General features: G+C 45.7%; 1 protein-coding gene across 2 annotated transcripts in view; it reads right to left on the bottom strand.

Annotated features, from left to right (window-relative positions):
• Window positions 1-22719, bottom strand: part of TMEM184B (transmembrane protein 184B) — a 405031-nt gene that overhangs the window by 124696 nt on the left and 257616 nt on the right. For both annotated transcript variants that reach the window (XM_069231330.1, XM_069231331.1), the window contains exon 7: window positions 15045-15214. In XM_069231330.1, coding sequence (XP_069087431.1) covers window positions 15045-15214 — 170 coding nt within the window. The remainder of the gene's footprint in view (window positions 1-15044; window positions 15215-22719) is intronic.

Below are 22719 nucleotides of genomic sequence, written 5' to 3'. Positions count from 1 at the left end.
AGGGTCCACTAGGGGTAGATTGTCTCTGATAAGTTTGAGATACGGTAGGGAACCAGGCAGGGCTGCTCCCTGTCTCCCCCAAAATGCTCACACTGGCTATAGAGCCACTGGAGCAGCATTTGCTAACTGAGATGTGGGGCTAGAGGATACATGTGGAAGACACTGTGCATATAGTGTCCCTCTATGCAGATGCTTTGGTGTCCTTAAGGAGCCAGATGCAGGCAGTGCTGTTATTACTGGATACATTGTGCACCTGTGCGGGATTCTGAGGCCTCAGTGTGAATATGGACAAGACCCTAGACTTTCCTATTGTGGAGTGGACAGTAGATACTAAATGCCCACTCCCGGACCTGGGCCTGCAATGGTAAATGGAAAGTTTTCTCTATGTGGGTATGCAAGTGGCACACACGGCCAAGAAGCAATATGACTATTATATGGGCAGAGTTGTGGCGGGCTAGGGGCTTTGGTAGCTTTCTGGAATAAACTACCATTGAGTGTCACAGGCAGGGTGGCGACTGCATAAATGGTGTTCCTATCCCACTGTCTGCATGTGTTGCAGAACATGCAGTATCTTTATAGCTCAATTGACATTTAAAAAATTGAACAGTATCGGAGGCCCTGGTCTGGGCCAGCAAGTGCAGCAGAGTAGCACCACATGCCCTTAAACACGACATGGAGGATGGAAGGCTTTGTTTACGGGACATTGAATTATACTGCATGATGTCACAATTGCAACATGCTGCGCATTGGTGTGCTGAGGGCCTTAACATGAAGGAGCAGCAGCTGGCAGGCACGGTGGGAGCAGATGAGCTGCCCCTCTTTCTCATGGGGGAGCTCAGCACCCACACATTGCCCATACATAGCACGGCAGACAGAACATGCATGGGCATTGGTGATTGGTGATCCATCATGTCTTCCGCCAAGCTGCCTTTTCCATGTGCCTACCGCTGAGGTGGTTGAGGTCCTTTTTGCAGATCAGGGAGGTCATGTCTATGAAAGTGTGGATCAAGGGAGGTTGTGAAATGTTGGGGGACTTGTACCCGAGGTGGACCTGCATTACATTTGAGGAGGCACGAGGAGTGTTCAGTGTAAGACCTGGCCAGTTTTTACACTTTGCCAAAATCATGTAAATGGCCAGTGACTTTTGGCCAGGATTCTGACCGGCCCTGCAGTCCACACTCACGTTGGAGGTACTCTTAGATTGGGGGGGGGCACCCGAGGACTCATTACAGGCAGAGGTGGAATGGTGACCAGAGTAAGACTCTGACAGACGATGACTGGTCAAGGGCTTATGCAGTGGCAAGAGGGATTTTTAGTAATGCACGCTACTGGCACATTTTTGTGTTCTGCATCAAGCCGTTCTAAGACAAGATCGGGTGCCTGTCCCAGATGTGGGAGGGCTGAAGCAGACTTTCTGCACATATCATCGAAATGCCCAGACCAAACAGCTTACTGGAGCATGACTACCCACCGGCTTTGGGAGTGACAGCTATGCAAATGGAGCGCACAGCACGGTCTGCTGCATTTAATAGAGAGCCAGAACGGTAGCAAGGAGTTCTGTAAGTTTGCATTACTGGGGCTGGTACTAGCATATAGACTGATTACTATTCAATGGATGTCTCCATGGAGACCTACTATGCCCTGTGGAGCAGGGACATGGGGGGGAATGGGCACTGGCGGAAGAACGCTGGATGCGGGAGGTCTGGACTGACAGAATGGAGGAGGATTGCTTTGATGGGCAGGAATGCTGCAGGAACTGATGGCCCGATCACACATCTGACTCTGAGCGCAGACCAGACTTGATGACCGACGAGTGACTGCTTTAGGAGTATTCTGAACCTAGGCCTAGGTACTGCACTGCATGGGGGTCATTCAGGGTCCTCTGGGTGATGAATGGGACTGAGGGTGTTGTGTGGGTGAGGTAATACTGCACAGATCTGTCTTTTGAACACTGCACTGTCTGCAGTTCATGTAACATTGCTGAGTTGTTGTGGAAAATGTTAATAAAGAAGCATTTACAAAAAAAATCTCTGGCTCACTACTATCGGCCCGTACTGTGGGAGACCATAAAGGTGGTGACTTGAGGGCAGGCTATGGTTTATGGAATGGTTTAGTACCTGTAATCCAGGTTCTCTGCCAGGTGAATCTCCACTGAAGTCATAAGCACTGAATAATTCCGCCTACATGCAGGCATCCAGAAGCATTTCTTTACAATGTATCTCCTTAAGGGTAGATGTTTAGGCAGTTTAGTCCTATAGTCTACCATTATGCGAATGTAAAAAACCCAGCAAATGTGTCTTTAAGGGCCCAGAGACCATCAGTATCCCATCATGCCCGGCAAGTGGCAGCTGCTTCGGTTCTTTTTGATGAGATAAGGCAGTAGTCAAATAGGTCCATTATTCACCTCTGTCATCTCCACCAGGGAGGCGAGAGGGTTGCTTATGACTTTAATGGAGATTCCCCTGAAAGAACTGGGATTACAGGTAAGAAACCATTCCTTTTCTCTCAGCAGATCTGCACTGATAGTCATAAGCACTGAATAGAGTAGCTAGGCTATCCCCACCAAGAGGGGAGGAAAAAATATAGGAATGACCAAATCAAGTAAATAACTTTCTCAAGGAAGCCTGTCCTACTTGAGCATCTGTTCTAGCATTGGAATCCAACAATGTTTGGTTAACGAGTCAACAGACCCCCATGTAGCGTTACAGATTTCAGCTACAGGGACATTTCTCATCAAAGCGGCAGTAGCCGCTTTCCCCCACGGTAGAGTGAGCTTTAGGTCTACTGGATAGAAACTTGTTTTGTTTCTGATAGCATAATAGGATGCAAGATACTACCCACTGGGAGATGGACTGTTTGGAAGTGGCTAGACCTGTATGAAGCAGGCCACAGTTTACAAACAATTAGTCCGATTTATGTATGTCTCATGTTCATCCAGATAACATTTTAAGACTCACCTGACGTCGCTGAAATGGATAGTTCTTTCAGCAGGTGTGGAAGGATGCTGAAAGAAAATTGGTAAGGAAATCATCTGATTGATGTGAAAATCCAAAATGACTTTAAAAATGAATTTTGGGTGAGTCCTCATCACTACCTTGTTGGATTAAAAAACGGTTTATGGTTTGTGAGAACACAATGCCTGAATTTCGCTAAATCTATGTGCTGATATGATGGCTACAAGGAAAGCTGTTTTCCATGAGAAATATTGCAGGGACGATTTGTGAATGGGCTCAAAAGGATCCTGCATGAGGCGTGATAGAACTATATTGAAGTCCCAGGGAGGGGAAATATGCATCATGTGAAGGAAAACCTTTTTTCAACCGTTCCCAAAAAATCCCTAATAGCGGGTATTTTGAAAAAAGAGGATTTGAGAAGGGCATTTTCTGCAGCCAGTAAGAGCTGCCAAACTGAAGTTTTATGGAAGACAACTTAAAGTCAGATTTTTCCAAATTAAGTAAGCAAGGGAGAATGACTTTGTTGTGGCAGGTTGTTGGGTCCATGTTCTTGTTAAAACACCAAACGTGAAACCTCCTCCATTTGAATGAATAAGCTGAACGAGCTGACTGTCGTTTAGCCTCCTAGAGAATGTTCGTGCATTCTTGCAGAAGGTTCATGCGTCCACACTGAATTCGCTCAGGAGCCATGTTGCCAAATTCAAAGAGAAGAGATTAGGGTGAACCATCTGGCTTCTGAATTTAATGTGAAGATCCGGTCTGCACAGCAGCTTAAGGTGTGGATGCTCTGACTGGTGAAGAAGGTCCGTGAATCACCATTGATGAGGTCACTTTGGAGCAATAAAGATCACTTTGGCTCTTGAGTAAGACAGTTTGATGAGGACCAATGGAACGAGGGGCATTGGAAAAAAGGATTAGAGAAATTTGCGGGATCAGTTGATCCATAGAACATTCCACAGGTTTCTGGTTGGAAGAAGGCATTTGGCGAACAAGTTGAAGTGCGGAGCGCCCCACAGTTGAAGATGTTTTGCACAAGGACCCATTTGTGGTTTTCCTGCAGGACTCCGCTTAGGGAGTCCGCTTGCACATTTTGAACACCTGGGAGAATAACTGCCATTATCTGCAAGTCTCTGGCTATCAGCCACTTCCAAATTGTCTGGGTCTTGTGGAATGAAGGTCTGGACACCTCATAACCCCCTGCTTATTGGGGTAGTACAAGGATATGTTGTATGAACAAGCAGGGAATGAGTCTCGAATGATGGGAGAAAAGCTTTCACTGTCAGGTGAACTGCATGGAGTTCAAGGAGATTGATGTGGTAGGTTAGCTCTCTCAGAGACCATGTTCCCTGAATATGGAGGTGACCCATGTGCCCCCCCCCCCAGCCCCCTCTGTAACTAGGCATCTGTTACTATGGTTTGGGAAGGAACATCCTGGCGAAATGCCATCCCTTGAAGCACCACCATTTCAGAGACTGTGTTGCATGGTGAAAAAATGTTATCCTATCCTCCCAACTGCCCGTGAGTTGGTTCCACTAATTCTCAAGACATTCCTGAAGTCGGCGCATGGGCATTCAGAGTAACAAGAGATACATTAAGCCATCGAGCCACAGAGAGACTGTCTTCACTGTGGGGTGAGGGGCTTTCAGAGAGAATTACACTTCAGTCTCTTCTCCGAAAGACACAGTCTTGTTCAACTGGTGTTGATCGAGGCCCCCAAATAATGCAGTGTCTGAACAGGAGTAGACGTTGACTTGCTGTGACCGATATGCAGCATTAATCTTCGGAGGAGATCCCTTGTCCACTGGTAATGCAGGTGGGCTTCTTGAGGAGTTGATGTCTTGAACAGCCAATTGTCTAGTTAGGAGAAAATAAAAACTCAATGCTTCCTGAGATTGGCAGCTACCACTGCCATACACTTCGAGAAAGATCGGGGGGCTGATATGAGGACGAACTGAAGCCCTTTGTACTGATAATGGCCGTGACCCACAACGAATCTCAAGAATTTGCGAAGCTTCTTGGCTATTGAAAGTATGCTGTACATATGTACAGTAAACTGTTCCAGAGAAAAGAAGGAAGAAAACACAGGGTGACCCTACAGTCAGAAGCACAAGCCCTCACACATCCAATTGGATGTCATGCTTCATCATAGGGCATGCTAGCTGTCAGACCGGCGCTGCAATGTCTGACAGGCTCCCCATAAAAAGGGGCTCTTTGCCGGAGGTCTTTTATGGTGTCACAGTGCCTTGTAAGATAGAAAGGCAGACACTGCCACCTAATAACGTCAAAAAGGAAAGCAGAAAAATAGGGTTAAAATTGGTTCAGAACCCTCCTATCCATCATAAATTTATTGAATTAGACTAAGGTTGATGCCAAGGTTAAAAAGAGCACAGATGGAGTGTCTTGAGTTAATGTTCAACCACTCACTCAATCAGAAAACATGGAGGGGAAAAGCACCATTATGTGACTCCCTCTCTAATGGGTCGAAATGTTTGCGTCTAACTGGTCGAAAAGGATCCAACAACGCTTCTTCAGGACCAAAACAAAATACTTCTCCTAGAAAAAAGGGTTGTAGAAAACTACATGTGTCTGTGAACGTCAGTCAACTTGTCTACGGTCACTTACTTTCTAGACGATGTATTAGAAATAATTCTAGTATGTAGGAGTCACCCGTCCCGGATTCTGTAAACGGCTCCCTAGGGAACACTTGCCATTGGACTGTTGCATGTTAGGCAACCGGTCCCTCACTGAAGACCTACCCCTATGGCAGCGTTTCCTCAATGCTATTGAAAGTATGCATCTTGAAGGTCTATCCAGCAGAGCCAGTCTCCCTGGTGTAACTGAGGATAGACTTGATGCAGTGCCAGGATTCAAAACGTTTCTCACTGAATACACTTGTTTGCCAGCTTCAAATCGAGAATGGGTCTGTTCTCGTTTCTGGGACCTTTCTTTTTCACCAGAAAGTAACAGGAATAAATGCCTGTTTCCCCTTTTGTTTGGGAGGAATAGTCTCCACCGTATCTGTAGATAGTCTTTGGATGGTTTTGGTGGCGAACCTGAGACAATACCCAATCCGAACAGTATTTATAACCTAGGCGTCTTTTGTGATGGATTGCCACTCTGTCAGAAAATGGGAAATGCTTCACTCTCGCGGAGTGGGTAATGGAAGAGGCGGAAGAAAAGATTCATGGCTTCAAGCATGCTGCAGGCTTTCCCTCCTGAGCAGGCTGTTGAGTGGCTCTCTGTTATATACTGTGCCAGTTACTTTAAATGCATTGTGTTTACTTTCAATCCTTCTCTCCTGCCAGTGCTTTGCCTTAAAGGTTCTGGCTCCAGAATTTGCTGGGAGTTCTGCTGCCTTGAATGCACGCAGGTACTGTGCGGTTCTCCAATAAAACTTCGGAAACTCACTTGGACTGCAGAAGTATGATTCTAACACTCTCCCCTCTAGCCTGTTGACACGGTTGTTGCTGGTAAGGTCTCTGTTGTTGGCTTTGTTGGCGACCTTGGTACCAGTGAGGGGTTTGAACCTTCTGAACAAAAAAATGGCAGTGGTAGGGCCTCTGTTCATTTAGTTTTTTCGAGGCCAACTGCTTTAAGGGTTTCCATTTCGGACTTCCCCTGGGCTATCTGCTCGTCCGTGTGACTGCTGGAGAGTGTGGATCCTGAGAATGGAAGATTAAGGATCAGTTGTTGGGATTTATTCCTGAAGGCTGCGAGATGGTGCCATGAATGTCATTGTAATGCCATCCCGTGACAGTACTCATGGGCTGCTGGCAATGGTGAATCAGCTGCACCACTGATCTGGTTGGAGAACATCAATCCCTCGTTGACAACCTCAAGGAAGTCCTCCCTTTTGCCTCTGGGGAAGTCATGGGCACATTTCTGCAAGGAATCCCATTACGCCCAGTCGTACCTGCCCAGAAAACTCAATGCACTTCCTGCCTTCATGGTGGTAGCAGCTGTACCACATGCTTTACGATCCACTGAATCCAACTTCTTACTTTCCTGGTCTAGTGGTAAAGAAGACGAAGAAGCTGTAGATTGATGTTTTTAGCTGCCAGAATGGAGAACGAATCCAGGGGTGGGTCGAGGCAGAAAAGGAGTGGATCCTGCTCTGGAGGGCTGTATTTTTTTGGAGCCTCAATAGAGTAGGATTTAGCTGAAGCTAGAGTAAGGAACAAGTCCATCGCTGTTTCCAATAGACAAGGACCCAAATGAAGGAGGGTCCTGGACATTGATCATGGTCAAGCGTCTCGAATATGACAGTTGTGGACGATGTTGGAATCAACATCGGGATGTTTACCTTTGCAGCTCTGTTCACCCCGACGTCCTCGGACGTAGGGCCATCATTCACTGGAGAAACCTGTGGTAGTGGAGAGTCCAACAGCATTGGAGAGTAGCTCCCTGCGCTGGAAGAGGTGGAATAATAGGTCAAATGGTGTCTTGACCTTGTACGTGATCTAGACCTAGATGCGTAATGAGAGAGAGAGTCTGGTCGAGACAGAGTGCTGGGACTTGTGGCGATGTCTGGAGTAGCACGAATGATGGTGAGTTCACTAACATGATCATGGCGGAGAAGCTCTAGGCCTAGGAAGGGGGTTTTTCACAGGTTGAAGTGGAGGAACTGGCGCTGGTGGAAGTGCTGCTGGATGAATAGGCGGTGGAGGAGGCGGCGTAGGTGAAGGAAGTGGTGGTAGAGGAGATGGAGACAGGAGCAGGAGAGTCTGGCAGCACTATCGGAGAACACAGAGTACACTCTGGAGTATTCAGAGTTGAGAAATTATGAAATGTGTCTGTGCATTGATTACTTTGATTTTTCTGCATGCCTACATGTTTTAGACATCAACACACTCCTCGACATAGACTTTCTCCTATGTCTTGAAATCGACACAGTCTTCAACGTCGACTTCCTTCTCTGTCTCGACGTCGGAACTCTGTGTGCCTCTACAGTTGGTCTTAGCCTCCTCTACGACGACGACCCAGCCCTCGAGGGACAACAAGTTGAAGCTGTACCTTGTCTCAATGTCAATCCTCTCGCCGTCAATCTGAAATCACGTATTTTTTGGGGCTCCCTTTTTTTTTGGGGGGGGGGGGGGGGATCTCCCGCACCTAGAGTCCTCACAAGAAGGTGTAAGCGCTCTGTTAGAGGCTTGGCCCTCTCTTGGAGTCCCACCTTCAGACTGCGCCTCCTGCCTGCCGGGCTCTTCTGTGCCATGGAGGCAAATTTTCTCCCTTTCCCTCAGGGTACGCCTGGATAGCTTTCTGAAGTGATGGCATTTGTCAGAAACATGGCTCTCAAGAAGGCAGATGATGCAGACATCATGAGGGTCTGACTTGCCCTTCTGGCTCTCACAGGCAGGAGACATGTCAAACAAAGATGACATTTTATTTGACTCAATACCACACATTTCTATCAGAAAAAGACAAAAAAAAATCAAAGGGACAGTGTAGCAAAATGCCACTGTTGGCATGGTTACCCCCTAACCTTCTGCCTTTTGTTGATGAAAGCTATGATTGAAAGTGTTCTGAGACCCTGTTAACCAGGTCCCAGCACCAGTGTTCTTTCCCTAAAACTGTATCTGTGTCATCACAATTGGCACAGCCCTGGCACACAGAAAAGTCCCTTGTAAATGGTACTCCTGGTACCAAGGGCCCTGTGGCCAGAGAAGGTCTCTAAGGGCTGCAGGATGTATTATGCGACCCTGGGGACCCCTCACTCAGCACATGCACACTGCCTCACAGCTTGTGTGTGCTGGTGGAGAGAAAGAGACTAAGTCGACATGGTACTCCACTCAGAGTGGCATACCCACAACCCACTGCCTGTGGCATAGGCAAGTCACCCCTCTAGCAGGCCTAAGGCAGGGTGCACTATACCACAGGAGAGGGCATAGTTGCATGAGCACTATGCCCCTACAGTGTCTAAGCCAATTCTTAGACATTATAAGTGCAGGGTAGCCATAAAGAGTATATGGTCTGGGAGTTTGTCAAACATGAACTCCACAGTTCCATAATGGCTACACTGAATACTGGGAAGTTTGGTATCAAACTTCTCAGCACAATAAATCCACACCGATGCCAGCATGAGATTTATGAGAAATGCACTCAGAGGGCATCTTAGAGATGCCCCCTGCATGCCAGCCCAACTGCTAGTGCTTGGCTGACCGGTCTCTGCCAGCCTACCACTTAGACTAGTTTCTGGCCACGTGGTGTGAGTGCCTTTGTGCTCTCTGTGACCAGGAACAAAGCCTGTTGCTGCCCCTACAAGAACTGTTACACCTGGCGGTGAGCCTCAAAGGCTCAAGCCTGATGTTACAACGCCCCAGGGCACTCCAGCTAGTGGAAAAGCCCGCCACTGGACACAGCCCCCACTTTTGGTGGCAAATCCAGAGTAGATAGTGAGAAAAACAAGGAGTCCCCCTCCTAAGGTGTCCTGAGCTGAAGTGACCCCTTCCTTAGAAAATCCTCCATCTTGCTTTGGAGGATTTAGTCCAATAGGATTTGGGATGTGTCCCCCTCCCAAAGGAGGAGGCACAAGGAGGGTGTAGCCACCCTAAAGGACAGTAGCCATTGGCTACTGCACCTCCAGCCCTAAACACACCCCTGAATCTAGTATTTAGAAGCGACCCTGAACCCAGGAAAACAGATTCCTGATGAGCTGAACAAGAAGAAGGACTGCTGAAAACCCAGCAGAAAAGGAGGCAACAGCTGATTTGGCCCCAGCCCTACCATACTGTCTCCAGATTCAAAGAACCTGCAACAGCGACGCATCCATCGGGACCAGTGATCGCTGTCGACTCAGAGGACTGCCCTGCAACCTAAAGGACCAAGAAACTCCCGTGGACAGTGGCTCTGTCCAAAACAACCAAGAAGAAACTATCTTTAAAGGGACTCCCACCTCACTCCTGAAGCGTGAGTCCCTAACACTCTGCACCCGATGCCCCCGGCCCATGTCCAGAGAAACCAACATTGCAGCGAGGACCCCCAGGCGACTCCCGTGGTGTGTCTACCCTGAGGCGATATCCTTGCAACCCCACGGCAACGCCTGCAGAGAGAATCCAGAAGATCCCCCTGACCATGACTGCCCATTAACAAAGAACCCAACGCCTGGAGAAGCACTGCACCCGCAGCTCCCAGGCCGAGAGAAACCAACTGCTGGTGCAGGAGTGACCCGCTGGTGGCCCTCATTTTTGCCTAGTCGGTGGCTGGCCCGAGAAGCCCCCCTGTGCCCTGCCTGCATTGCCAGAGTGGGTCCCTCCATTGATTTCAATGAAAAACCCGACACCTTCTTTGCACACTGCACCCAGCCACCCCTGTGCTCTACAAAACACCCCCTGGTCTGCTCCCCAAGGACTCAGGTACTTACCTGCTAGCAGACTGGAACCGGAGCACCCCTAGTCTCCATAGGCGCCTATGTTATTTGGGCCCCACTTTGACATCTGCACCTGACTGGCCCTGTGTTGCTGGGTGTTTGGGGTTGACTTGAACCCCCAACGGTGGGCTGCCTATTTCCCGGAGACTGAACTTGTAAGTGCTTTACTTACCTGACAAACTAACCTTTACTTACCTCCCCCAGGAACTGTTGACATTTGCACTGTGTCCCCTTTTAAAATAGCTTATAGCCATTTTATGCCAAACTGTGTACATTACTGTTTTCATTGAAAGTTCTATATTTACCTATACCAAGTACCTTACAATTTATGTACTTATTCGAATTCTGAATCTTGTGGTTTTAAAATAAATTAAGAAAATAATATTTTTCTATATAAAAACCTATTGCCCCGGAGTTAAGTCTTTGAGTGTCTGTTCTCATTTATTGCCTGTGTGTGTACAACAAATGCTTAACACTACCCTCTAATAAGCCTAACTGCTCGGCCACACTACCAGAAATAGAGCATTAGTAGTATCTAATTTTGCCACTATCAACCTCTAAGGGGAACCCTTGGACCCTGTGCACACTATCTCTCACTTTGAGATAGTATATACAGAGCCAACTTCCTACAGACATTTGAAGTCCGTTGAGTGAAACAGCTGTGACAAAAATCAATGAGAGATTTTTTTAAGAGAAAAAGCTAAAGTGGCTGAGCTCAGAGCTCCAAGGTCCTGTCATCAGGAGCCGGAAAAAAGAACTGAAGCAACTGCCACCAGCTGGGTATGATGGGATACTGGTAGTCTCTGGGCTCTTAAAGACATACGTTTTTACACTCACATATGGCAGTCCACAGGGCTATACTGCCCTCTTTTCCTTCATCCAAAAACGGTTTGTTAAAGAGATTTCAGCATTCTACCTAAGTATTTGGCTTTAAATCTACATATACATGGCCAATCTCAAGAAATTTGACATTATAGCCTTCCTTATAGGCTGCACAATGTTCTTGTCTTAAGTGTTTCTACAAGCCTTTCTGAAGAAAGGCAAGCATCTACACTTAGGAAGATACATTGTAAAGGAGTGCTTTGGGATCCCCGAACGTGGGCAGGACTATTCAGTGCTTATGACTATAAATGGAGATCCCCTGAGAGAGAACTTCTTAATAAGGAGATGGAGCAGGAGAGTCAGACCTGCCGCACTGGAGAGACAGATGCTTATCAAGGAGAATGGGTATTGGGCCCTGCAAGACCCCACCCTCCGTCGGCTGGCAGCAGCTAAACTGCATTATAAACTTGCCTAAGTTGAGGCTAAGCTAATATAGATGACATCACAGCGATGAATATGACGTGAGGACAACAATGCGGGCAGGCAGCTTTGCTAGTAGCTGGCTAACTGAGAAACTGCTGCTAGGGTGAAACATATGGTAGATGGTCAACGAGTGGCTGCAGCTTACGTGATCGCAGTCAATTTTGTTGATTGCTACAGGTGTCCATACGATGTGCACCTGCCGTAAGAGTCAGAACTGCCTTCCACATTACAGGACTTATACACATGGACTTCTTGCCTTCTAAACAAGTTTAATTAGGTATTTCAGACTGGTCGTTTTCTGAAGGACTGAAGGATCTCTGCAGGGAACACTATCCTTCCGAAGATGGGGAAAACCCTGGATCACTGGTCATCATATTGCTCAATATCTCACAAAAACATGGAAGCCAAGATTGTGTCTAATGCAACCAGGCTGGCCAAAGTCATCATCTCCTTAGACCACCGAGACCAAAGCTGGCTTATGCTGCGCTAGTTAACGATCTTAGAAGGGTGCAGCTCGCACTTGCCCACGCCCATGAATTCTGACACCCCATGCTCTGATTCTAGTGGATTTCAAAAAAACATTTGTTTAACTTACAATTTCCTCTATCAAGTTCAGCACAAAATAAATTATAGTCCATGATTTCTCTCCTACGTTTGGGCCTGGGTGAGTTCTTGAGACGATAGTAAGGCTAGTGACCTATGTGACCTGTCCAAGCCCTGCTCAATTTCACAGGGCACCAGAGAGGACTACTCCATGGCCCTCACTTTCCCATAGGTCACTAGCCTTATGTATCAGAAAAAACAGCTTAACACAGGACTTTCAGTGGGCAGTAGGTATGAGGGCCCTGTACACTGACAGGGCTCGAAAAAGTCTCTCGACCACTCACATTGGCGAGTCTTATTTGATCACGTTGCGCTATTTTTAATACTTACTCGTCCCTTCTGGCGAGTTGACACTGAACAGGTGTTCTGTTGAAAAGTGGAGGGGCAATAAAAGATGCCTTTAAATCTTGTTCTTATGTTACATTTGCTCTGTATTCACAGACAGAGGTCAAAAGTCAATTTTTCTTACATTTAATTTTCCTCCCGGACTTTGTAAGGTGAACTGTGTGACCGGCTGCTTAAAATGTAAAATAAAAGGATATAGGGTGTCCGGTTTTTCCTAACGCACAACATTTAAGTGACTAAGGGCCATATGTACCAACTAATTTTCCCATAGACACAGAATGGGTAAAACCCTTTGCTACATCTGGCCCTAAGTCAATTAATTGTGCAAACATAAAAAAAAAAGATTTCAGCAGTTATGGAAGCCCTTTTTTATGTTTTTGTGTGATGAAAAAATATTTTATTATGATGAAAACAAATCAGAATACTTTACATGTTGATGTGCAAAGGATATGTTTTCTGAAACCCAATTTTCACATAATGTTAATACATGATATGGTTTTATCAGTAAAGCTGCAAATTAGTGAAGAGGTTTTTGGACAGTTCTTGGAAAGTTTGTGTGTAGATGACAGTATGTTACCACATCATGGTTTAGTAATATATTTATTAAAATTGAGTGTTTAAACAAACTGAGAAACACTCCTTCCCTGATGGCAATGGTGTTATTAAACTAAAATAAGGCCTAGGTTATGTGGGCTAGACCTCATGAGTATGTGGGCTAGATGCTTGTGATGCATGCAGCAAACTTTAGTCTACCTAATCAAACAAAAACGTTTTTTCTGTACTGTAGAAATGCGGAGCTAACATATTTGAAGGTGCAATCACATGTGAGAATTTAGAAAAAGTCGATTCGGTAAACTATTTGCCTAGGATCACACAATTTGAGACCCGTTTACGGGTCAAGTACATTACAGTTAGGTCAACTGGATTATTTAAGTTACTCGACCTGCATGTCTAGTAACATTTTTATGATTTTTCAAGCCCTGACTGAAGGCATGCTACCCTTCTTAAGGGACCTTGGGTGTGTGGGGCAGAAGCTAATGGTCATCCTGAATCTTTATAGAGACACATCAGGCCTTACAATTAACTGGGGGGAGCTCACTAGTTACTCAGTGGCAATCTAAACTGGCTGGAAACTCAGGTGAAAGGGTTTCAATACCTCAACATCTGTTGCAAATGATCTTCAAAATGCAGGGTGCTCAACATGGCAACCCTCTTAGTCTAGGCAAAATGTAAAAAGATGTGAAGAGATGGAGAGCATGTCTATTCAGTATCCTGGGTAGGGTGGATATTTTCAAGATGGTACCATTCCCAGGGATACTGTACATCCTCCAGAATTACCACTTTGGGAGCCATTTGCATTTTTCCCCAGACAATACTTAACTGCATCCACAATTTTCTATTGTCTGAAAACAGGCTAGAATATTGTTTCGTAGGTTTTATTCAATTCACTGATACAGGGGAGACTAGCCGTAGCTGACATGCAAGCCTACTATTGGGTAGCACAGCTCATTGGGATTATTACTGGATTTCTGGGGATGGGAAGATCCTGCATTCAGGCAGGAACGTAGTAGATTTTAAGCATTTCACCTACCAGCATTTTTGAATGGCATCAGGCTGCCCATTCTTCTAGCCTCAGACATAAAAGTCAGGATAAACTGCTGGAACATGCCACTGAGATGGATTGGTTTGGAGGGTACGTTTACAAAAGAGACCCAGTCTATGGCAGGGCACATGATCCTCCCACTCAAAATTGCTGTGCAGTGTCAAGACATAGGATTGCATTAGAATTCCCAGACTGCGGGACGTCTGGGTGTGGAATCATATGGAGTCCGTTGATGAGTTAAAGGAAGAGCTTGTCCTTCATAATTCAACGTTTTATGCATTTTATTCTAGTTAGACGTGTACTGGTATGCTATCACAAGGAGCTGACTGCCATCAGTGGCAGCTGTACTGGTGTGTTATCCAGTGCAAACTGTCTGCAATACAGAGAAGGTCCGTACATTTTAGTCTGCCGTTTGGGATTCTGTGGATCATTGAGGAAATGGGGGACTCTAAGTTGCCTCAAAGATATAGGAATGTGGTTCTTCCTTGCTAGATATCACTAGATGTTAGATGCTAGATGTACATCCTACAAGATTATGTCGGTTGATGACTAACAGATTTTCTCACTGCCAAACGCAATCCAGCAACAACTCTATTATTTATAAAAACTCAATCAAATTGTTTTTAGAAAAAGGAGATGAAAAAGAGGCAAGGAAATAGAGGAAGAGAGAAATGTGCAAAAGGGAGAAGGGTTAGACGTAGCACCAATACAAAGAGAACAGTAAAAAGAGGACAAAGAGGCTTAAAAAAATGGTAGGGGGAAGAACCAGCAAAAATGATTCAAGTGAAAAGAGGATGGGTGGTAGTAACACAAAAGAGAAAGCAGCAGTTTATCTGGGGAGAATGGAGAAATAGAAATTACTCACCCTGCCAGAAAGAGAGGAAGATGACGGATTTGACCATGATAAACTTCAGTACGGGGCTGTAGGGGCTCAGCAGCTCCCGCGTGGCAAAGTAGAAGAGGAAGAGTGCATACAGTGCCAGGCTGACAGAAATGTTGTAAACAATTGTCACGTACAGGTAGCCACTGGCCACGCTGGGGAAGAAATCAAATGTGTCAGGTCAGAGGAGTGGGTGGAATGCTAAGATGACAACCACCCAATAGAGGCAGAAAATATATAATGGTAGCACTGCAAAATAAGACATCACTTACTTGTAACATTGGCTCCCTAGCAGGGGTACCCTTGGATGCTCAAGCTTCTAGGGGTCCAGGGTAAATCAGTTGTTACTGAACATCATCCTTTGTGGGTACTGTCATTTAAAACTGGTGCCTCAGATGCAACAACTAATGCATGCCAACCATGTATATTCAAGTTACTCCTTTTGTGTACTTTATGCCCTTTAGTTAGAGACAGCACACAGCCAGGGCTTGATCTAGGTGATGTAAGGCAGAGACTCCCCACTACACCTCCCCCCTACCCACATGAATTCTATCAACGCCTTCATCTCTTCCAGAAGGAGATCTACTTCATGCTTTAGAAAAGGGCTTTATATTCTGCATACAGGTCACTGGGCAACAAAGGAATTTATTGAAGATTCTTTCCCCAGAAAAAAAGGGGTTCGTGTCCAATTCCAGACATCACATGCTGAAAACAAACATCTCAAGAAGCAGTCATTACGCATAAAGACGTCCCAGAAGTTGTACAACTACTCTAGCGCAGAAAGTTCCCAATATCCTCAGTTACTGGATCCATACTGGGGGAAAATGCAAAAAAGAAAAACAAAATTCCAAGCAAGGAGAGAGCAACAAACTAGCTTGTTAATGGGAGCAACAGATCATGGAGTGGGAATGTGAAGGGGGAAGCAGCACACAGAGAGGGAGCAGGAAAACACATGCACCCCACCTGGAGAGTAGAAAGATTTTAAAAAGTAGTTCCCTGATACTGAGTCATGAAAGGATACAAGTTATTAAGGATGATAAGGAAATTATTCTACAGCAGATAGACAAACATTAGGAAGGAAAGGTAAGCGAATATGAAACATCCAACGGTGGGCGTGACCATGCCGCAGCCAAGATGGCCACATAACGTGGAGCTTCGCACGCATGCTTAAAACCCTCCTTCGATGTACACTGTCAGCACCCACAGGGACGGAGAATATATGAAGAAGTAAAGTAGGCAGAGGGTGCAGACCGCTCAGAGGAAAGGCTGTATTGCAGGCAGAGACTGGCTACTGCAGAAAAGATAGAGTCTCAGTCCGCTTATGCAGGAGAGCCTTGGAAGCCCAGCCACATCAGTGGTTGCTGAATTACTTGAGGCTCGTCTTGCTGCCCACCATGTCGCAAACCCACTCACTTGCCAAGCTCACTAGCAGCAGGGACGATGCATGCACCTGAGGCCTCACACAATCTGGCTTCCCTAGCTATATGGCCTATACATCTGTACATACCTAGGGCCCAGTCTAGGCCAGTATTGACAACACCTGAGAGGGCCTGGTTGTGACAACCTCCTTCACCCACTCGACTCTGCTGTTGCTGCATAACCTCTCCTTGGGTGGGCGAGATGCCGATCTCTGGGTACCTTTATGGACTGGCTGTGGTTTTTCAGAAGACATGCCACTAGGGGGTCAGAGTGAGTGCATGCTCCTGAGGTGAAGATAATGGGCTACTCTGCTGGAATATCTGACAGATCCATACATGAAGTAGGCAAAGAAGTTCTGACTGACCAGTGGATGAGCCAGCTCATGTGGTGAATTGGAGGCGTACAGCACATGCCAGAAAATTTGTCATAAGCATGCTGCCCAAGGTGACCAGCCCAAGCACACCACAAATATGTATCGCAGATACCCGGCTGAGGTGTGAAAGAGTGGGGTGGAGCAGAGCAGCCCCTATGCAGAAACAGTCATTCATCTGCTGCCCACTGTATTGAGGAACTGGGAATTTGAATCAGAGGTTTGTTTACCTGTTCCTCCTCCCGCCTTATAGGGAGAGGACTCTGCAGAGGGGGGTAGCAACATATCCGTAGAGTACTGAGCACCACTGTGCCTAACATCATTAGTGAGAGCGAAGAGAGGCAGAGCAAGTTAGTCTTTGAGCAGCAAAAAACACAGAGGTGTGCAACGGCTGCGCTAGATCCTGAAATGGATGCGCTTGAGCCTGAAACTCCGATTTCCAAGGTAACAACAGCAATTTTACTTGATCTCAAAGACACAACCATCAATGCAAAACTGATGTGATGACATTACACCTAGACCATCTTATGGAGAGTACAGACTGCCAGAATGTTCAGGTGGATGCAACAGAGCACAGGATACCAGATCTGAAAGTCTACATGATAAACATGGAGACATTTTTAAAAATGGAGAAGATGGTCACCACTATAGCGATTAAACATAAAGATTTAGAAACAAGATCATCACGCAGTAACAAGTATAGCTGGTGTCATCAAATCATTAAATATGGATTGCTCAGACATTTTTGTGGAAACCTTCTGGCTAACTTATTTGGCCAGTCTAGTTTCTCCGAGACATTTCTGATTGACAGAGCCCACAAACGGCTTGGTTCCAGTCCACCACTAGGGCTGCCTATATGACCGATTATATTCAGGCTCCTTTATTTCAAGGACTGACATTCAGTTCTGCGAATGGCAAGTGAGAACAAACAGCTTCTATCTCAAGGCTCAAACTGGACCATATATCAGGATTTCACCACTGCTGTCTAGGAAGTGAGACGCAAGTTCACTGAGATAAATTACACATTGTGAGTGAACATCATGCAATATGCAATGCTGTACCCGATCGGATTAAAGGTTGACTTCAAAGGAAATACCCATTTATCTGCGGACCCATCATTGGCGAAGAGTTCAGCAAAAAATAGGTCACTGCACAAAGGTTAGCAAGGGAGTAGGAGCACCAAACACCTCTGTGAAGACCCCGGAATCCTGACATGAGATTGAATGAAGGAGAAGAATATATCCTGTGCTTCATGGGCCATCCGGACAAACAACTAAACATCAAGTTGATATGGTAACTAGCAGCACACAAATCTAGGATTCAGTCTGGATCTTTCCTTTATCAGTGAAGCTGATTGAGTCTGGGAGTTGGTGATTCAGAGAATGGTTGAATGGGACAAGTCATACACTGTTGCTTGTGACAGAACTAATGACAGACCAGCACAAGTCTACAGTAATATTAACAGGCCTGGAAACAAACCACCCAGTAACAGAATGCTAATCCTATTATCCTGTAATGTAAGAGGTTTAAACAACAAACAAAAAGCTAGAAAAGAAATGGTGTATTGTAGGAAGCTGGTCTGGTGTGTGGTGGGTACCTATGGTACTTACACCTTATACCAGGTCAAGGTATTCCCTATTAGTGAAGTGTAGGCAGTGTCTAGAAGCCAGGGTCTCTAGAGGTAGCTGTGGATGAGCAGCCAAGGCTTATCTAGGAGACATGCAAAGCTCATGCTTTATCACTGTAGTCACAGCACTTACACACATGAAAGTAAACGCTCAGTTGTACAAAAATAAAGGTACTTTATTTTTTGAACAAATCACCACAAAATACTAGAACGGTAACCTACCCTTAAAAGGAAAGTAAGTGTTGATCAACAAATATGCCTCGAATATTGATGTCTCCACTTACTTTGACACTATCCTTACCATACACCGTCACATTGATAGAAGATATTTATGGGTGCGATATTCATTTAGTGTTGAATATGGAACTGGACAAACCCCAGAGTAGGGGCTCTCACATTACACGAGCTACAGCAACACTACATGTTATAATGGAGACAACAGGACTAATAGACATGACAATGCAGTGGAAGGGAGTTTTAATCTTACTCCTCTCCCCACGAAACTCTATCATATGTACACTAATAGCTAGTAACACAGGAGGTGTTACCCTGGGTCTCAGAGGTTGGTTACCTGCCTCAAACAGTACCACTCTCCAGTTAAAATGGTTGTATCCATCGACTAGTCCAAGTTAAGGAAGGCTCCCTGTGGAGGCTCTCCTAAATGTTGTGTTTCAGGATAAACTGCGCTCAGCGATTACAGTTTTTTTTCCACAAAAAGTATGCCAAATTGTGGGAAGCAACCACAGCCTTCATAATAGTTGGTAAACATGCAGGTATAGCATTCTACACACAATACATAAAGAACAGGAGGTCCAAGAACAGGAGATTAATGAGCTGGAGGGCAGCGCTCGGGTGATATCACAGGGCATTTATATCTGAGATGAATTCTCTACTGCAGACACATTGTGAGCAGGCAGATAGGGAAGGTGCTTACTTGTGAAAACAAGCACGGGCCAAGGAGTACAGAGAGAGGGCGAACACCCTAGGAGAATGATACTGATCTGGCTTTTTAAAGAGGACAGATATCAGAGCCATATTTTACAGATTGAGGGGTAAAGCGGTGAAACCCTAAAGGTTCGTGAATAGATCAGTCGAGAGTTAGTTAGGTATTACGAATGCTTGTATACTGCAGGAAAAGCGATGACCACATGCGATACTGATAACTACCTAGATTAGATAGCATTGGTTTGGCTAGAGACCTGTCATGGGCACTTTTCGAATGAGCCAATAGCTTTGGAAGAGATTAAAGCAACTATTAACACTCTAGTAGGCAGGAAGGCGTCTGGATCTGATGGCCTTTCCTCTGAGTTTTACAAAGCATACAAAACATATTAGCTCCACGTGGTCATTCAGTATATTCAGAAGCTTTAGAAGCTGGCAAATCGCCATACAAGCTATGATAGGCTATAATCACACAACTCTCAAAATCTGGTAAGGACCCTAACAAGTGTGTGTCAAATCACCTGCGTTCACTGTTTCACTTCGATAACGAGATTGCAACTCAAGTGATAGCAAAACAGTTGTTTTTGCTCATGAAGGGTATGATTTCTCCTGTCCAACTGGGTTTTGTACCTCATAGGCAACAAGGATTCACTTACGTACAATATTTGCAATACTGTACCATCTGAACCCAACGCCAGAAGCAGCGGATGTGCTATTGAATGCAGAAAAGGCCTCTTACTCTTTGGAAAGGCCTTTCCTAAGGGCAATGCTCTGCAGTTATGACCTAGGGAATCCATTTCTGAAAATAAATAAATTACTTTACACCAAGCCCGTAGCCAGAGCTTGTGTACATGGACTGCCATTAAGACTTGTTCCCAGGAACACCAGGCAGAGATACACCCCATCAATTGTGCCTACTTTTTGTCTTGGCCATGGTGTCTGCCACTGCACCGACAAAAGCAGCATTTACATAGGGATGGTGGATGGAACAAGAGTTCTAATGTTATCTAGTTAAAACTGCTCACCTACGCAAATCAGAACAATTGTGTCCGTTGTAGGTGTGATTAATTATGACAGACAACCATTCCAATATTGACGATGTCCTGTATTCTATTTTGCTAACAACATTCTACCAAGTACTTATGTGGCAAGCTTAGGGCCGAATCTACAAGGGAAAGGCAGCCACTACTGCTCTACTAAGAAACCGTCCCCTAGTTGTGATTTGTAAGGCAGTAGTCTGAAGATCTATTCACATGGACTACCACTTCAAATCAAACTCCATTCAAACATAACCTCTATGGTCAGTGCATACTTTTCCTCTCAGGTCTTCCCTGTACATTTTAAGGCTAAGAGCTTTCCACCCTGGTCAGTGCATTTGACTGTTAATGATGAAACCTCAAAGAAGGAAAAGCTGCTCAACTGTAAACTTCCGGGAGGATCTTCAATAGAGTCATAGCAACTCTCTTCCTCCCAGCTCTGCAAAAACAGAGAATGTAACAGTGTCACCCTTTCAGCCCAATTGCTATTCGCTTACATCTCAAAACAGGTTTATGACGAATCCTTTCTTTTCATTGGTTTGATTCTAGAGATTCCATGTTACAAAAAATAAACAGAATGTACCCATTTTAGGTTATAGCTTGCGTTCTAAAATTATGATTGAAAAAAATGGCTGTTTCAAAGAAAGGGTTTGGTAATAAATTAAAGGATATATATTTCCCCACAAAATTGTGGGACAGTTCAGTGCTTATGACTGTGGTGGTCCGTATTCGAATTGGCGCGAGGAAGCACATAGACACAGCTAGTGTGGTTCATAAACTGGCCATGCATAAAACGTGCCGTCTTTTTTCTGGTCCCTAAGCGTCTATATAAATGTCTGGACACTTGCAGGGTATGCAAACAGGTTCAATCCTCCCTAATGCAACACAATTGGGTGGAGCCTTGCAAACCACAACACTACATCTCTCCTTTGTTCATGAGTAACAAAAACTCAAATATATTTCGAACCGTAACCAACACTACATAACAAATATCGTCCCAGTTCTCAAAAACGATAAGGTAGCTGTTGCTAGTTTGACATCAAGTACTTGAATTACCATGATGGTGGCTGGGTTTGCCCTGAGGTGACACTGCTCAGGTCCTCCTCGTTGGCTCAAAGCTGGTGACGTGGTACTGTTGGCAGGGTGTGCCCTTGACCAGGGACTTTGAGCTTGGAGAGGATTTGGCGGACCACCCTGACACTGGGGAGGGGTGTTGCCTGGCTGTTAGCTGTCCTGCAGCAGGTACTTAAAAGTGAGTCCAACTCCTATTCTGGGCTGCCACCCAGAGGATCCTGGTCAGGAAGACCACAGCCCGGAATACCCTGCACTTTCATTAAAACGTGAAACATTCTACATCAGTTTCAGTCCCTCGGTTGGCAGTGATTATGGTCCCATTCACGGCCATGACAATCCAAGGGGCTGTTTCAAAAGGGAATTGGAGTTTCCCTCCCAGCTGTCAATTTCCCACCAGCATGAGGTCTCCAAGTTGGATGTGGTTGTGTTTTGAATATCTCCTCCATGAGGTACATTTGTCATTGCTGGCCTGTCCATCGTCAGAGTGATTCAGGGGGTGAGAGTGGTTGGCCCATAAGGGGTGATGGGAGATTGAGTCATTGACCATTCTTCCTACGCAAGGCCGGCATTCCCATGGTAGGATGCAGTGTCACGTGGTACTCCACCAGAAACAAGTAGATGCCACCCCGCAAATCCCCTTACCCCACTGGACTGAGGCTATCTCAGCATAATGCTCCTGTGTCTGGTGTTGTGGGATTGAAGATATTTGGCCCACTCACGGCTGTTGAAAGATGGACCATTATCTGTGCCAATATCTAGTGGAGTCAAAGAGTAGCCATGACTTTTTCAATTTTCAGTATCACTTCGGACGCAGAGGGGGAGGTCACGATTTCAGCTTTAGGGTAGCGGGAGATGTCATTTGTAACAATGAGCATGTACGTGCCATTGGGGAGACTGGTAAAGTTGGCACATACACACTGCCACGGGGTCACTGGGTCCTCTTCCGTGATCACTGGGGTGTGTGGCTCCAGGGGATTGCATGCTTGGCAGGTGGCGCGGTCTCTCACAGCCGCTTCCATTCTTTGATCCAGCCCAGGAAACCAGTATTTACTTTAGAGTCTATTTTTTGTGTTTACCCTTCCCTTCCTGCGCCCTGTTAGCTAGCTGAATCACTTGTTGCTGGAGGCTGCTGAATAAGACTAGGCGTGGTTCTCACATCAGGTAACCCACTGCTGTTATGGCGAGTTCTGG

The sequence above is a fragment of the Pleurodeles waltl genome, chromosome 4_2 (genome assembly GCF_031143425.1).
Source record: "Pleurodeles waltl isolate 20211129_DDA chromosome 4_2, aPleWal1.hap1.20221129, whole genome shotgun sequence".
Classification (NCBI taxonomy): Eukaryota; Metazoa; Chordata; class Amphibia; order Caudata; family Salamandridae; genus Pleurodeles; species Pleurodeles waltl.
Note: the sequence above shows the minus strand (reverse complement) of the source record. Positions and strands in the feature narration are given on the sequence as shown.